Genomic DNA, 18331 nt, shown 5'->3' with positions numbered 1-18331 from the left:
GAGGGACATTCAGGTGGGAAAGAACCTCCACCCCTGATTATGGGGGATTCTGATCCTGAAGGAGTTAAAGTCTACCTTCTGAATCATTTGGAGGGGTGTCCACATAAGTTTTACCATATCAGTAGATGTAACGGTCAGGTACCCCCACAGTTTTCACCATATAGTGTATTAATAAACAATACTTACTAGCACTGAGGTCCACTTTCTTTAACGAGATCACATTTTCCACTATTACAGTTGTAGAAGTCTGGAGAAGCTCGATCGCAGTGAGACACACAGGCCAGTTTACCCGAAGTTGGGATGGGAGTAAAATACTCTATATAGCCGCTTGGAACCACCATTGAGCACAGAGTTTTTAAATCTAAAGAAATAAATGCAACCAATGTTTAATATACAAAATGTAAAGGTCATGTCTGATTTTTCTTTAGCTCTTTGAGTTTTTTAGACAATTATTATTATACAGGATTTATATATTATTATTATTATTATACAGGATTTATATATTATTATTATTATTATTATACAGGATTTATATATTATTATTATTATTATTATACAGGATTTATAGATGATTATTATTATTATTATTATTATACAGGATTTATATATTATTATTATTATACAGGATTTATAGATGATTATTATTATTATTATTATACAGGATTTATATATTATTATTATACAGGATTTATATATTATTATTATTATACAGGATTTATATATTATTATTATTATTATTATTATACAGGATTTATATATTATTATTATTATACAGGATTTATATATTATTATTATTATTATTATACAGGATTTATATAATATTATTATTATACAGGATTTATATATTATTATTATTATTATAATACAGGATTTATATATTATTATTATTATTATTATACAGGATTTATAGATGATTATTATTATTATTATTATACAGGATTTATATATTATTATTATTATTATTATACAGGATTTATAGATGATTATTATTATTATTATTATACAGGATTTATATATTATTATTATTATTATTATACAGGATTTATAGATGATTATTATTATTATTATTATTATTATACAGGATTTATATATTATTATTATACAGGATTTATATATTATTATTATTATACAGGATTTATATATTATTATTATTATTATTATTATTATACAGGATTTATATATTATTATTATTATACAGGATTTATATATTATTATTATTATTATTATTATACAGGATTTATATAATATTATTATTATACAGGATTTATATATTATTATTATACAGGATTTATATATTATAATTATTATACAGGATTTATATAGCGACAACAGTTTGCTCAGCACTTTACAATATAACGGGAGACAATACAGCAACAATACAGTTCAATACAAGAGGGTTAGGAGGGCCTGATCCTTGGAGCTTACAATCTAAGAACAATAGGTAAGAAGAAGACCAAACAGCAACTTGAAAAATGTAGAGACAGTACAAAGATATAGTTTTTTTGCTTTTTATTTTGCTTTTTCTTTTGCTTTTTCTGATTCTATTTTTGTATGTGTAAAATAAAAATACAATATAGCGCTGTGAGGCAAAATTAGAAGGCAATTTTGGCCAACACAAGGTCATCAATTTTGCTTTTAAATTTGGCTAAACCCACCTATCATTCCTAATAGTGATGCATTGCAAAGCATATCTTCTCTGTAACGCTACGTTCACACTAGCTTTGTCAGCAGGCGTTAGACAGGCGTTTGGGAAGCGTTTTTAATGCTTATCAAATGCTTATGAAAATTCTGCACATGGCAGCACACAATGCTGTTCACACTGAAGCGTAAGCGTTGCGTCGCGGCAAAACTGAAGCCTCATGTCGAGTCAGGAAGAGTTGAAACCTCCCATTCAAGTTTATGGTGCCACTCCTCAAACACCTGGTAGGCGTTTGCGGAGCGTTAATACCATTTAACTTCATTATATGCATTTGTGGTGCAGTTTTAATGCTTGGCAGATGCCTATCAAATGCCTCAAAACCGCGCATAGGGCATTTGGGGAGTGTTTGAGGAGCGTTAAAAACTCTTCCCAAATGCCTAACGCCTGTCAAATGCTATAGGGGCGTTTGGCAAGAGTTAGATATAAAGTCAAGTGTGAACGCGCCCTAAGAAATAAAAGACGCACAGAAAACTCTCACTTACCAATATCCTCGGGTACTTCCTGCTTGGTTATATTTGGAGTTTCAGAAAAACAGAATGAGACACCTAGAAAAGAAAAAGAGAAACCAATTAAATGAATCCACTTCACTTCATTATTTTTCAGCTGTATTCATCCCTATACTAGCACTTACTTGGCTACAAGCAATATCTTATGGCACGCTTCAAAAGCAACGCCAGCCAGGGCCAGATTTAGACCTTTGGGGGGCCAGGGGCACTTCAGGATCAGGGGGCCCCTTATACACAAAGTTGATTGACATTCTCAATGACAGTAGCACATTTTTTAAATGCAGGACACAAAGTCATTCTGTGGTCACACGCAGGGGCGGACTGACAACTCATGGGGCCCCCGGGCAATAGGGGATCATGGGGCCCCTGTGTCTTTGGCCAAACTCAAAAAAGCAGATGAAAAAGGTACCAGGGGCATCTCATGGGGCCCCCTACTGACTCCGGGCATAACACATATTAAGAAATGTGATTTATTTATCATTCTAAGGACACATTTACAGCCAAGCAACACCTTTTCCAAACATCGTTTTATGTAATCACTGCAGATCATAAAATTGTGTAAATAAGTTTATCGGTTTTCTGAAGGAATCACTTTTCAGATTCTCGATTCTTTTCACGCCAGCATGGACCATCAAATCAAGGACTCTTATAATTCATTGATAAAACCTTCTTCTTCTAGATCCATTTCTTTCATATTTATTGCTAATATCTCAATTTCTAATAATTATTTCTGTTAAATTTAATATCCCTCCCCTAGCTTCTCAGCAGTAGCTCCTCCATTAACTTGCCTCAGAAAGCTCATTAAATATGCCATGGGGGGGGGGGGGGCAACTGGGTCTCCCTTTGTCCCATCTCCCCTCTCCCTTCTTTTTTTTTCTCTCTTTTCTTCGCCTATCTTTCATTTCTTACCTTTTATCTGCTCTCTAGCTCCCGAACCTAACTAGGTCCCAGAGTTCTGCTTTGTTCAAAAATTGTTAGATAAATGAGAAACGGTGTTCCTTGCCGATGATCAGAGTGTGGACCAGGAGCAGACTGACAACTCATGGGGCCCCCGGGCAATAGGGGATCATGGGGCCCCTGTGTCCTTACCCAAACTCAAAAAAGCCTATGAAAAAGGTACCAGGGGCATCTCATGGGGCCCCCTACTGACCCCAGGCCCTCGGGCAGTGCCCGAGTTTCCCAAATGGTCAGTCCGCCCCTGCTCACACGTACACACACAGTGATAGCGCTCTATGTGTAGTTCACTTGAGCTGCCAAAATTTGTTTTTAAAAGCAAAACAATATACCAGTCCAGAATAAAAACTTTTACAGATGATGACTGGCATAATAATACTTCCCAATGGTAGTAAAGTGCCATTATTTCCTTGTACCTACAGGTAAGCCTAAAATAACACTTACCTGTATGTACAGCAACCCTAGGGTCACATCTGTGCGGGTGGTGCCGCTGCAGATCAGCACGAAAATCCGTGCAGCCGCACCATCCGCACAGAGAAATGCGGGTGACATTAGTTCTAATGGCACGCCGCCCGCACTGGAAGACACAACCGTACTGGGAATCGAGGTTCCCATGTGGGATGCATTTTCCAAAGAAGTGCAGGGACGTGCGTGTCACAGGCATGGGAGTCCAATCAAATGAATGGGCTTTCGTGCCCGCACGGCCGCATAGATGTGAACCGGGGGTAAATATCTCCTAAATGTGTACTGTTTACTATAGTAGGTATTTACTATAATTAGTGGTTAGCACGTCTGCCTTGCAGTAAAAATGGGTCATTGGTTCGATTCCCAACCATGGCGCCTCCTGCATGGAGTTTGCATGTTCTACCTGTGCTTGCGTGGGTTTCCTCTGGGTACTCCGGTTTCCTCCCACACTCCAAAGACATGCTGGTAGGTTAATTGGATCCTGTCTAAATTGGCCCTAATATGTGTATGTATGAATGTAAGTTAGGGACCTTAGATTGTACACCCCTTGAGGGTTAGGGACTGATGTGAATGTACAATATATATGTAAAATACTGCGTAAAATTGACGGCGCTATATAAGTACCTGAAATAAATAAATAATAGCAGCCGGTGAGGGAGCCGTACCATGGCCGTGACTGATGTCATTGTGGCTCGGCCAGTCAAACAGCCGAAGTCCACAAATCTGGAAAGAAGACCGGGTGAAGATGGAAGAGCCTACAGTGGTGACAGCGCACGGCCGGAGGGCTTCGTTTTCAGCTAAGTCTTTCATACTATGTTAGTATGCGGTGCATACTAGCACATTATGCTATTATTTTGCAGGGGGAAATTTTTCGTGGACTTTTTTTGTGTGTGTGTGGTTTACTACTGCTTTAACAAAATTAAATTTAAAAGTATTTTTTTTAGTATACATTTTATATTTTTTTTTACTTTTTTTATTAATTTATATAATTTTTAAATATTTGTATAGAGGGGGGCCTAGGGCAGTTGCCCTTTTGCCCCTTTATCAATCCAGCACTGACTCCAGACAATAAAACATCATTTCAATCCAGAAAAATACTGCAATTCCGGTAAACCCAGTGTGCTCTGCTTCAGCAACAGAATAAATACCTGGTGCAGTGTTGCCAACCTACCGCTGACAAAACATAAAAGTACTTGCATGCCCACTGTGCATGCTCGAGAAGCGCCGCGCTTTGTGAATGGCCCCGTAATCTTCCGGGACCTGTCACGTGTCACCCACTGAAGCCGCAAGCTGTCACAGCCAGGTGCCCACACTAAAGATGCTGGCGCTGGAGAGAGAAGATGGCCAGTAAACCAGCGGTAGTGAGTACACCGCTGGACCGAGGTACAGGTAAGTGTCTGTATTTTAAGAGTTAGCAGCTACAGTGTTTGTAGCTGCTGACTTTTATTTTTTTTTTCAGGTGGAACTCCGCTTTAACAAACTCCTGTTTCCCTCTAGCATTATCAAAGTGCCACCTACAGGAAAGAAGTGTAGCACCCTCTAGTGTCCCACTAGAATAATGTAGTGTATTGTAGGCAAAATCATTGTGTATGGCTCATTGAGTCTGTGATTGAGGTCAGACTATTGCAGGTCAGCTGGATGACTTAACAGGTTGTGGCTCTATTGCCTCCTCCTGACTCTGGAGGACCATAAAACCTTCCAGAAGTTGGTAGACAGGAAGGGGTGGAGTTCTAATCTGCATGTTTATGAGAGTCTGGCCAATCCCAGGTTTGGAAGCCCTGGTAGAGTGGTAGACTGGCCCAGGTAGAGTGGAAGATGGAGTGCTGAGGAGACTGTTGGTGCCTGGAAGGAGTCCCCTAGGTCTAGGGGGGCTGCCCTCCATGCTGAGCTTGGGCTGGCTCAGGAGGATACATCCAGCAGTGAGACATGAATGGGATCGAGACCTGGAGCAGCAGGGAGCAAAGAGGACAGAGTGAGTACAGCAGCACTCTCTGGAATCTACAAGGAGAAAGACTTCCACACGTAACAAGCTTTCTAAGGACAACACTGGTCTCAATCCTTTATACTTGTCCAGGGAGATCTTCCGAGAAGCCAGGAGGACTGGTAGTGTTTGCAGGCCGGATGCAGCTCTACAGGGGAGAGAAGACATCTCTGCATGTAGTTACGAGAAATTAATCTGATTTTTGAGGGGCTGCTAGTTCCTCGCCCGTAAAGGGCTGTTGCTACTGATCTACAACGATTGATGGCTTTCAAGAAAATAACAGTCCAGAATTTGCTTTTTTACATAGGAAGGAAGTGTCCCCCTTTCATTGATTTAAGCCAACTGGGTATCCCATAATCCCTATTTCCCTATCAAAGTTGATTTCCCCTAATAAAACAATGAAACCAAGCCTATGTACTGGTTACTGTTTCATGGATGTAAGTCTGTGTGAGAAATGCCTGTTGCCTGTTTGCACAGAGAGAAGCTTGGGGGTACCCACAATACCTCAACCCTCACGAGGGTAGCGCTACAGAAGAATACCTCCACCTCTCTACAAGTCTGACTCATTAGGAGCCATGTTGTGTTCTGCTGCCATTGGTGTGTGACTGCTTTCCTATTTAGTTCATAAGAGTGGTTGGGCTCCTTTAGTCAGCATACTTGGAGTGGTGACATCTTTCTACATGACTTCTTCAAGTGGTTGTAAAGGCACAAGGTTTTTTACCTTTTAGCTTGAAGGTAAAAAACCTCCTGTGTGTTGCTCTCCCCCAGCCTCCTCAGTACTTACCCGAACCCAGTGGTGTATTTAGGTTTTGTGCTGCCCTAGGCAGGGGGTTTTCTGAGGTTTACAACCACTTTAAAAAAATATATTAATGGTGAAAGGACTCCGGCATACAGTATGTGTACTGTGTGTACAGTGCAGTACCTAAGAGGTCCATGCAGTACCACTGCATGGACCTCATCACGATTCTTGTTTCAGTGTCCAAGGGTGCCCCAGGCCTTTCACAATCCTGCCAACAGCCCAAGCCCTACCCAGTGGTGTATTTCGGTTTTGTGCTGCCCTAGGCAGGGTTTTCTTTTAGGTTTACAACCACTTTAAAGAATATATTAATGGTGCAAGGACTGTGGCATATGTGTACTGTGTGTACTGTGCAGTACCTAAGAAGTCCATGCAGTACCACTGCATGGACCTCATCACGATTCTTGTTTCAGTGTCCAAGGGTGCCCCAGGCCTTTCACAATCCTGCCAACAGCCCAAGCCCTACCCAGTGGTGTATTTCGGTTTTGTGCTGCCCTAGGCAGGGTTTTCTTTTAGGTTTACAACCATTTTAAAGAATATATTAATGGTGCAAGGACTGTGGCATATGTGTACTGTGTGTACTGTGCAGTACCTAAGAAGTCCATGCAGTACCATTGCATGGACCTCATCACACTTCTTGTTTCAGTGTCTAGGGGTGCCTCAGGCCTTTCACAATCCTACCAACAGCCCAATCCCAACTCAACAGAAGCCATTGTTTCCATACACTGTACAGATGATGACCAGCAGTCTGAAGCTAGAATGATCTTAAACAAGAAAGTTAAAAGTAATATGAACATTTTTTTCTTTTTTTTCTTGTATACCATTTTTTTCTCCTTGACTGTAACTCTGTTATTTACATGGCAGGACTGTCATTTCTAAGATGTATTCATCAAAAAGCATTTCTAAGGGCCCTTTTTTCTTATGAAGACAACAATGATTACTTACTGTTTTCATTGTCTGGGTTACAGCTGTCATCCTTCTGAGCCTCCAGCTCTTTTGTTAGCATTTCAAAAACGTTGTCATATTGCTCAGTCAAAGTTCCAGAGACATGGTCCAGTTCTATGATCACCACATGGTCCACAATAACACTTCCATTCCTGAAAAATAATCCATCCAATAGGTTTTATTTTACAATATACTGCAAAGAGAAATAAAGTGGAATTTGAATCAGAGCTATCAAACCTCCTATAGAAATGCTACCCCAACATTTTTGTTATCATCTTTCCAAACATTGCAGCTGTTCTTGAATAGGGATGAGCCGGGGTGTGTTCAGATCCTTGTCCAAGTCTAGGAGAGCCACCTGATCAATTTTATGAGGCTATGAAAGTGTTCCCACCCTCCCATCCTTGTAGACGTTGTCCATGGTTGTAACCAGGCTCTTCCATTCCTCAGGAGTGCCTGGGACCATGGCATCACCTCGGGGCTCATATCTGTCATTCCTTGTCTAATGTAGTTAAGGATGCAGTTAATCAAGCTGCATTAGAGGGTAGTGGAGACACTGGGGCTCTAATGGACTAATGGACTCCTGATGTCTCCAAAAAGAGGAACTGTCACCTGTCAAATGATGTCACATAGGGAGCTTGTTAGCCCTCTTGTAATAGCAATAAAGTTAAAAAAAAAGGGTACAAAACTGAATGATATAAAATATATAGACAAAAAAACAAAAAATAAAGCACCCCGTCACCCCTGTACACATCCCATTTCAACATGCAGCATAGGGCGAGCACATGTATGTATGTAAACATCCAGTGTGCAACCCAAGTGAGGTATCATTGTGAATGTAGGAGTGACAGTAATAATTCCAAGGTCCATAATGCATGGTTAGCACTATACTGATAACCTGTAAAGGCTTTTAAAGCATCATCTATGGAGAAATTTGGGTGCCATAGTTGTTTGGGATTTCATAGGCGTGTGCAGTTTTAAGGCTTGACATGTTTAGTACCATCCTTGGACAGCTCTTTGGTCTTTGCCATGGTGGAGAGTTTGGAATCTGATTGTTTGATTGCTCCTGTGGACAGGTGTCTTTTATACAGGTAACAAAATGAGATTAGCAGCACTCCCTTTAAGAGACTGCTTCTAATCTCAGCTTGTTACCTGTATGAAAGACACCTGGTAGCCAGAAATCCTGCTGAATGATAGGGGATCAAATACTTATTTCCCTCATGAACATGCAAATCAGTCATCATTTGTTAGACATGCATTTCTGCTGAATTTTTTGTTGCTATTCTGTCCCTCAGTGTTACAATACACCAAACAATCGATTTTTAGACTGATCATTTCTTTGTGATTGGGCAAACATTTAAAATCAGCAGGGGATAAAATACTTATTTATTTCACTGTATCTCTTTACTTGATGCTGTCCAATCTTTTATATTTTACCAAAAAATGTGATTAGTATCGACTTTTTCAGCACTAAAAGTCATTTTAGTGTATTTTTTCTTGAAAATATGCATATGATAAATAGCTGTGCAAATATCATGGGCAATAAAAATTTGCAGCTACCACAATTTTATTTTCCAGGGTCTCTGCTTTTTTAAAAAAATGCTTTTTAAGGGTGTACAGTAGTTTCTAGCAAAAAATTGTCCAGGTAGGTAAGTGGTTAAACTGCAAAGCATTGTGACTATGCCAAGAAACCCCTTGTCACCAGGGGCGGACTGACCATTTGGAAACTCGGGCACTGCCCGAGGGCCGGGGGTCAGTAGGGGGCCCCATGAGATGCCCCTGGTTCCTTTTTCATAGGCTTTTTTTGAGTTTGGGCAAGGACACAGGGGCCCCATGATCCCCTATTGCCCGGGGGCCCCATGAGTTGTCAGTTCACCCCTGCTTGTCACCCACTAATGTGACCAATTTAAAGTGATTGTAAAGGCTAAAGGTTTTGTACCGTAACACATTCTCTGCATCAAGGTACTCTCCCCTCAACCCCCCTTTATGCGTACCTGACTCCAATCTTGATTCACTGCACAAGAGTAGCATCTTTCTCCCTCCTCATAGGCTAAGGGACAGCAGCAGGAGCCCTTGGCCCCTGCTGCTGTCAATCGCAGCCAGTGAGGAGGAAGTGGGAGGCAGAGCCAAGCAGTGCTCTGTATATCTATGGACATACAGAGCCTGCTCGGGAGCGATCATGCACAAGTGCTCCCATACAGGGGCGGACTGACAAGTCATGGGGCCCCCAGGCAATAGGGGATCATGGGGCCCCTGTGTCCTTGCCCAAACTCAAAAAAACCTATGAAAAAGGTACCAGGGGCATCTCATGGGGTCCCCTACTGACCCCGGGCCCTCGGGCAGTGCCCAAGTTTCCAAATGGTCAGTCCGCCCCTGCTCCCATAGCAAGCATCTTGCCATGGTGGGCACTTGGTTGGGAGGATGAGCCAGGAGAGCTAGGGGGGACCCGAGAAGAGGAGGATCAGGGCAGCTCTGATCAAAACAGTTAAGTATGACATGTTTGGTATTTAATTAAGGGTTTACAATCACTTTAGGTGATTGAAGCCATGCTGCAATCGCAAGCAATGCACACAATTGCTGCACAGTGTTGCAAGCTTTTAAGGGTGAAAACGGGACATTCTCACAGCTTGCCAAATGCCCTTTGAAAGTGATCCATTGTGGATTACTCTGAAAAGAAGAGTTTGGTGTGCTGCTGTAAGCTAGAGAGGCTAGAGAGGAGATTTTCCCCTTTGATCCTTAAGAATGGAGGTGGCGGCATCCAGATGCATGCATCCAGGAATGACAAACGTAACATAGAGAAGACGCCCCTCTCCCAGCCAGTTTATTTGAGACAGAAATAAGGAGCAGCCTATGCTTCTCCAATAACGCGTTTCGGCGCACCCATTGGGCCTAATCATAGAGATCACCATGGATCGCTCCTCAGAGGGTTAGCACTAGGGTAAAGAGCTCTAACTGTCAAGGAAAGTGAGGTGGCAGTTAATGGATCTCAGATATGAAATCAGGGAAGGTTAGGCCACAGTCAATGAAGCTAAATCAGAGAGGGGTACAGAAGAGACTTTTCCTAGCTAATAAAGGCATCTTGTGATTTGTGTTCTCAGGCAGGCCTTTTTTCATTTCACATTGCAAAGTATCAGTTCACCGAAAAGCGGCTGAAATAAAAATAAGCAGCTTGTAAGAATAAAAAAAAAAAAAAAGAAAAAAGAAGACTTACAATACTTCTATAATTTCAATATCCTTGTAACCTGGTACATCTTTATAGACGTCTTTCATCTGTGAGAAGAGAAGGACTTTTAATAGAGAATATGATCTTGCACAAATAAAAAATACACCACATATCCCTCCTATTTATGTGTGATATCTCACCACAGTTTTAAAATCTTCTATGAATTTTTCTTCATTTTGTTGAAAATCTTCAAAGGACTGCTGGGGAAATCGCAGTGTTACACTTACAGATGTGTTCACTTTTGTATCTGTAACGGAATCAGTGAATTATTGTATTAGATATAGAAATACATAAATGTTATCCACATTTGAGCCGTATATACAAAATCCCAAATCCCCAAACCAAAAGAAATATTGACGTAGATAGCCTGGTGCCATATTTGTCTCTCTTATTTACAGTGAAGGAAATAAGTATTTGATCCCCTGCTGATTTTGAATGTTTGCCCACTCACAAAGAAATGATCGGTCTAAAAATCGAATGTTCGGTGTATTGTAACACTGAGAGACAGAATAGCAACAAAAAATTCAAAAGAAATGCATGTCTAACAAATGATGCACAGATCCCAGCCATGAATCATTGGCCAGGACCTGGTGATCAGCAAGTAAGTGAGCCATTGAGACTACAGCTGGGTGGGCAGGACGGCGCACTTATGCACCCCCTACCCAGAAATGAAGGCTCACGTATATAAATGTGTGATTCTACGCAGGCACTGCCTGAGGACCCAGGGTCAGTATGGGGCCCCATGAGATGCCTCTAGTACCTTTCTTTCATAGGCTTTTTTGGGTGTGGGTGAGGACACAGGGGCCCCATGATCCCTTATTGCACGGGGACCCCATGAGCTTACAATGCAATTAAGACTGCAGCAAGGTGATTTCAAGGGAAGATTCATGTCAGCAGCATTAGACCCCCCCCAGCAACAATAGATTCCTCAAGCAACAATGGACCAATGGACCCCCAAAGCAAAATGCCACCCTAGCAATATATATTTGAAATATATTTTAAAAATATTCTTCCCAAATATATTGACATAAATTTGAAATACTAAACTTTTGGCCATATTCAATATATTTCAATTAAAAAAAAATAAATATATATATATATATATATATACACAATATATATGTATATTCATATACAAAATATATGAAAACATGCAGTATATATATATATATATCTATAGATATATCTATAGATATAGATATATCTATATCTAGATATATATATATATATATATATACTGCATGTTGAAATGCGTTTTCTATATATTACAAAATATATGAAAAATATTTTTCAAAAAGTATTTTTTTAAATATATTCTTCAGATTTTTTTGAACATATAAAAAAGTCATTTTAACATATATTTTTAAATCTATTTGTAAATGCATTCCAAAAATGTAGATCTATATATTTAACAATATGTTTCATTTATTTTGTAATAAAAACTAATTTCATTATACAGTATACATATATATATACATATATATATATATATATATATATATATTTATTTATTTATTTTTTTTTTAAATATATTGAATATGGCCAACATATTTCAAATATATGTCAACATATTTGGGAAGACTATTTTTTTGAACATATAAAAAAGTAATTTTAACATATATTTTTACATATATTTGTAAATGCATTCCAAAAATGTAGATCTATATTTTTAAAAATATTTTTCATTTATCTTGTAATAAAAAAGCATTTCATTATACAGTATACACACACATATATATATATATATATATATATATATATATATATATATTGAATATGGCCAACATTATAGTATTTCAAATATATGTCAACATATTTGGGAAGAATATTTTTTTGAACATATAAAAAGTCATTTTAACATATGTATTTTACATATATTTGTAAATGCATTCCAAAAATGTAGATTTGTATTTTTAAAGACGCACAGTATATTTGAAAATGTATATATTTATATGTATGTATGAATATATATATATACATATATATATATATATATATACTGTATATATATATATATATATATATATATATTTGTGTGTACATAAATATATATATATATATATATATATATATATTGAATATGGCCAAACTTGTAGTATTTCAAATATATGTCAATATTTTTAAAATATATTTCAAATATATTTTTCTTGCATGTGGGTAGGACAATCTAAACACAGCACCTTCCTGCCATTCCTTCCCATAGCCAAACACATTGAATAGCACCATTAGGGGAACAGAGACAGGGGGATTTATCTCTTTGCCTGGAGTTTAGCATTAGAAACATATTGAACAAGGCATGAATAGCGAGTATAATGACACAGATCTCATTATGCATTATATAGGGAGTCCCTGGTGTAGTTAAGGGTACCAAATGCACATTAGTTTGCACCAGACCTTAGTTGTGGTTTTTGAGAATATAGTCTTTTGTAATAGTATACAATTACCAATTTCAAACTGGTCTAAGATTGTCTCACAATAGGTCCCGATAAAACCATCCTCACAGATGCACTTAATCTCATCATAGGTTCCTCCATTCTGACAATGAACTAGAGAAAAACAACAGAATAATTGTCAGGGACATGCACACATACAATAATATGTTACTATAAGAGATGGTATCCAGTGTTCCCTACCTAACTATGCAGAATTTTAGAAAAGGCAGATTAAGCTCTAGGGATGAGATACAATTGAGAGTTTTCACTCCCACAGAACTTTGGCAAGACTTTGATAAGTTTTGCCGTTTTGGGGAAATGCATTGACGTCAACAGGGAAGGCAAAACTAGAGTGTTTTTCTTTTGTTTAGGAAAGAACTTTGAGGGTTACAGAAGCTCCTTTCAACTATCCTGGAGTTGGCTTTTGGCAAAAATGGTTTATTAACCTCATTCATTTATGTTTTTACGGTTTGGATGATATGTAAAAAGGCAGTAAACATGTAAAATGAAAGTACACAAATAATGATTAAAAGAAAAAAAAATGAAATATCCTATACTACTCTGAATACATCTCTTTCCTCCCCAACAAAACACATACAAGCCATCCAAATAAATGAGGGGAAAAAAATGTCACCTTTGAAGCTCAATGAGCAAAATTGAGTTTCCAAAGCAAAATTTAAGATCAATAAAATTGATGATCAATTTAATCAAAATCACTCTGTGGTGAGGAATTGACTAGTGCCTTAAAGTGTGTTTCAGCATTTTTAGTCACATTTGAGAAAACTGCACTGTATGTTTGTTCTGCATTCCTATTCACAAAATGTGCCGAAAATTTTTTTTTTAAATACTTACCGTATTTGCCGGCGTATAAGACGACTTTTTACCCCTTGAAAATCTTCTCAAAAGTCGGGGGTCGTCTTATACGCCGGTATACGGCATACTGACACTTTTTAGGGGGGCGGCGCGTTGCCGCCACCGCCCCCCCCCCTTCCCCCAATGGAAGGGACACTAAGTACAGGGGTGGGCAGCGGCTGTTTCTTACCTGGTTCCGGTCCCACGACGATCCGGTCCAGGAAGCGCGGCTGCGCCTTCAGTTCGGCCACTGGCTGCTCGGCTCCGCCTCCTCACCAGTGATTGGCCGCCAGAACTGTAGCTCAGGAAAGGCACACAGGCGGCCAATCACCGGCGAGGGGGTGGAGCCGAGCGGCCCCGCGAAAATCGAGTGCAGGACCAGCAGGTAAGTGGTCAGTGTAGAGGTGCTGCTGCAACCACATAAGCTGGCTGCAGCAGCACCATACGAGAACAGGGTCAGCAAGTGTCAGTGGGAGGAATAGTGCCCCATCATTGGTGTCACTGATACCAATGATGGAGCACTATTCCTCCCACTGACACCAACGATCGGGCACTATTCCTCCCACTGACACCAACGATGGGGCACTATTCCTCCCCCCCACTGACATCAACGATGGGGCACTATTCCCCCCCCCACTGACACCAATGATGGGGCACTATTCCACCTCCCACTGACACCAATGATGGGACACCATTCCTCCCACTGACACCAATGTTGGTACACCATTCCTCCCACTGACACCAATGATGGGGCACTATTCCCCCCACTGATACCAATGATGGGGCACTATTCCCCCCACTGATACTAATGATGGGGCACTATTCCTGCCACTGATACCAATGATGGGGCACTATTCCCCCCACTGATACTAATGATGGGGCACTATTCCTGCCACTGATACCAATGATGGGGCACTATTCCTCCCACTGACACCAATGATGGGGCACTATTCCTCCCACTGATACTAATGATGGGGCACTATTCCTCCCACTGACACCAATGATGGGGCACTATTCCTGCCACTGACACCAATGATGGGGCACTATTCCTCCCACTGATACCAATGATGGGGCACTATTCCTGCCACTAATGCCAATGATGGGGCACTATTCCTGCCACTGATACCAATGATGGGGCACTATTCCTCCCACTGACACCAATGATGGGGCACTATTCCTCCCACTGATACCAATGATGGGGCACTATTTTTCCCACTGACACCAATGATGGGGCACTATTCCTGCCACTGATACCAATGATGGGGCACTATTCCTCCCACTGACACCAATGATGGGGCACTATTCCTGCCACTGATACCAATGATGGGGCACTATTCCTCCCACTGACACCAATGATGGGGCACTATTCCAGCCACTGATACCAATGATGGGGCACTATTCCTCCCACTGACACCAATGATGGGGCACTATTCCTGCCACTGGTGTGCATTGGAAGAGGGGTAGTCTTATACGGCGAGTATAGCTCAAACACTAAATTTTAGCAGGAAAAGTAGGGGGGTCGTCTTATACGCCCAGTCGTCTTATACGCCGGCAAATACGGTATTACCTTTTTGATATTTCTGAAGAGAAGGTACCATGGCTGACTGCAAAGATTTTGGAGCTAGTGAAATGTGATCTGTCCCAATATCTGAGTTGGGGAGTCGAGTTCTTATTAATGTGCAGTGCAGAAGCCCAACTCCTAGACCATTAAAGTTTTGTAAAGACAGACCAAATGTACTGTATATCACCTTACCAACTGATCAGCGACTGCTGCCCCTCTCTGCCAATCCCTCCACTGGCTTCCAATAACCCAACATATAAAATTCAAAATACAAACCATAATGTACAAAGCCATCAACAACACTGCCCCTAGCTACATCACCAACTTCATCCCCAGATATCATCCAAACCGTCCTCTCCACTCCTCCCAAGAAATCTTGCTCTCTAGCTCCCTTGTCCCCATTGCCTGGAACTCCCTACCCCAGTGTGTCTGGTCAGCCCCCACCCTGTCTGCCTTAAGGCGATCTTTGAAAACTCCCTTATTCAGGGAAGCCTACCCCACCTCCACCTAAGAACTGTACTTGAATCATCTCCATCAGATCATACCCTGCAGCTATCACCTTTTGTATCACCTCCCCCTTCCTTTAGATCAGTGTTTCTCAACCTTTTTTTTATTCAAGGCACCCTTTAAAATTATGGACAATTTCAAGGCAACCTCTAAAATTATTGACAATGTCAAGGCAACCTCTAAAATTATGGAAAATTTCAATCCACCCTCTAAAATGATGGACAATTTCAAGGCATCCTTTAAAATGATGGACAATTTCAAGCCACCCTCAAAAATTATGGACAATTTCAAGCCACCCTCTAAAATGATGAACAATTTCAAGGCACCCTTTAATATTATGGACAATTTCAAGCCACCTTCTAAAATTATGGAAAATTTCAAGGCAACCTCTAAAGTTATGGACGATTTCAAGGCATCCTTTAAAATTATGGACAATTTCAAGCCACCCTCTAAAATTGTGGACAATTTCAAGGCAACCTCTAAAATTATGGACAATTTCAAGGCACCCTCTAAAATTATGGACAATTTCAAGGCACCCTCTAAAATGATGAACAATTTCAAGGCACCCTCTAAAATGATGGACAATTTTAAGGCACCCTCTAAAATGATGGACAATATCAAGGCACCCTTAAAAATGATGGACAATTTCAAGGCACCCTTTAAAATTATGGAAAATTTCAAGCCACCTTCTAAAATTATGGACAATTTCAAGTCACCCTCTAAAATGATGAACAATTTCAAGGCACCCTTTAATATTATGGACAATTTCAAGGCAACCTCTAAAATTATTGACAATTTCAATCCACCCTCTAAAATGATGGACAATTTCAAGGCACCCTTTAAAATTATGGACAATTTCAAGCCACCTTCTAAAATTATGGACAATTTCAAGCCACCCTCTAAAATGATGAACAATTTCAAGGCACCCTTTAATATTATGGACAATTTCAAGCCACCTTCTAAAATTATGGACAATTTCAAGGCAACCTCTAAAGTTATGGACAATTTCAAGGCATCCTTTAAAATTATGGACAATTTCAAGCCACCCTCTAAAATTGTGGACAATTTCAAGGCAACCTTTAAAATTATGGACAATTTTAACGCACCCTCTAAAATTATGGACAATTTCAAGGCACCCTCTAAAATGATGGACAATTTCAGGCCACCCTCTAAAATGATAGACAATTTCAAGGCACCCTCTAAAATTATGGACAATTTCAAGGCACCCTCTAAAATGATGGACAATTTCAAGGCACCCTCTAAAATGATGGACAATTTCAAGCCACCCTCTAAAATGATGGACAATTTCAAGCCACCCTCTAAAATGATGGACAATTTCAAGGCACCCTTTAAAATGATGGACAATTTCAAGCCACCCTCTAAAATTATGGACAATTTCAAGCTACCCTCTAAAATTATGGACAATTTCAAGGCACTCTTTAAAATTATGGACAATTTCAAGGCACTCTCTAAAATTATGGACAATTTCAATCCACCCTCTAAAATGATGGACAATTTCAGGGCACCCTCTACAATTATGGACAATTTCAAGGCACTCTTTAAAATTATGGGCAATTTCAAGGCACCCTCTAAAATGATGGACAATTTCAAGCCACCCTCTAAAATGATGGACAATTTCAAGCCACCCTCTAAAATGATGGACAATTTCAAGCCACCCTCTAAAATGATGGACAATTTCAAGGCACCCTTTAAAATTATGGACAATTTCAAGCCACCCTCTAAAATTATGGACAATTTCAAGTTACCCTCTAAAATTATGGACAATTTCAAGCCACCCTCTAAAATTATGGACAATTTCAAGGCACTCTTTAAAATTGTGGACAATTTCAATCTACCCTCTAAAATTATGGACAATTTCAAGGCACCTTCTAAAATTATGGACAATTTCAAGCCACCCTCTAAAATTATGGACAATTTCAAGGCACTCTTTAAAATTATGGACAATTTCAAGCCACCCTCTAAAATTATGGACAATTTCAAGGCACTCTTTAAAATTATGGACAATTTCAAGGCACCCTCTAAAATTATGGACAATTTATAAGGCACCCTCTAAACTTATGGACAGCCCCGAGGCACCCTTCAAAATTATGGACAATCTCAAGGCACCCCATTCTAAAATGTAAAAACTAGGGGAGATTCAAACAAAGATGCTGTTCAGGCAGCTGACATCCTCATTATCAACTGATGATGTCATTGGTTGTCAGGACGCTGGTGGGTAGGAGGTTGCAACAGTGCACAATGAAAACCTGTGGCTTTGTGTAACTAAAAGTCAGGCTTCTTCCACCTGCTGGCTTGTATACAAGTTTTGGGCAACTTTAAGACATTTTCCCAAGGCACCCATGAAAAAACCTCAAGGCACCCTGGCTGAGAGACTACTTTAGATTGTAAGCTC

At 39.8% G+C, this 18331-nt stretch overlaps 1 protein-coding gene across 1 annotated transcript in view; it reads right to left on the bottom strand.

The window, feature by feature from the left end:
- The window catches only part of LOC149453959 (uncharacterized), a 67050-nt gene that overhangs the window by 13901 nt on the left and 34818 nt on the right, over nucleotides 1–18331 (bottom strand). Inside the window, exons 3-8 of the mRNA XM_089687993.1 lie at nucleotides 13011–13112; nucleotides 10707–10813; nucleotides 10555–10613; nucleotides 7347–7498; nucleotides 2182–2244; nucleotides 187–361 (exon numbers count right to left, since the gene is read on the bottom strand). Of these exons, the coding sequence (XP_089544119.1) occupies nucleotides 187–361; nucleotides 2182–2244; nucleotides 7347–7498; nucleotides 10555–10613; nucleotides 10707–10813; nucleotides 13011–13112 (658 nt within the window). The remainder of the gene's footprint in view (nucleotides 1–186; nucleotides 362–2181; nucleotides 2245–7346; nucleotides 7499–10554; nucleotides 10614–10706; nucleotides 10814–13010; nucleotides 13113–18331) is intronic.

Source organism: Staurois parvus, unplaced genomic scaffold (genome assembly GCF_062004578.1).
Source record: "Staurois parvus isolate SC_StPar_1 unplaced genomic scaffold, SC_StPar_1.0 ptg000444l, whole genome shotgun sequence".
NCBI lineage: Eukaryota > Metazoa > Chordata > Amphibia > Anura > Ranidae > Staurois > Staurois parvus.
Note: the sequence above shows the minus strand (reverse complement) of the source record. Positions and strands in the feature narration are given on the sequence as shown.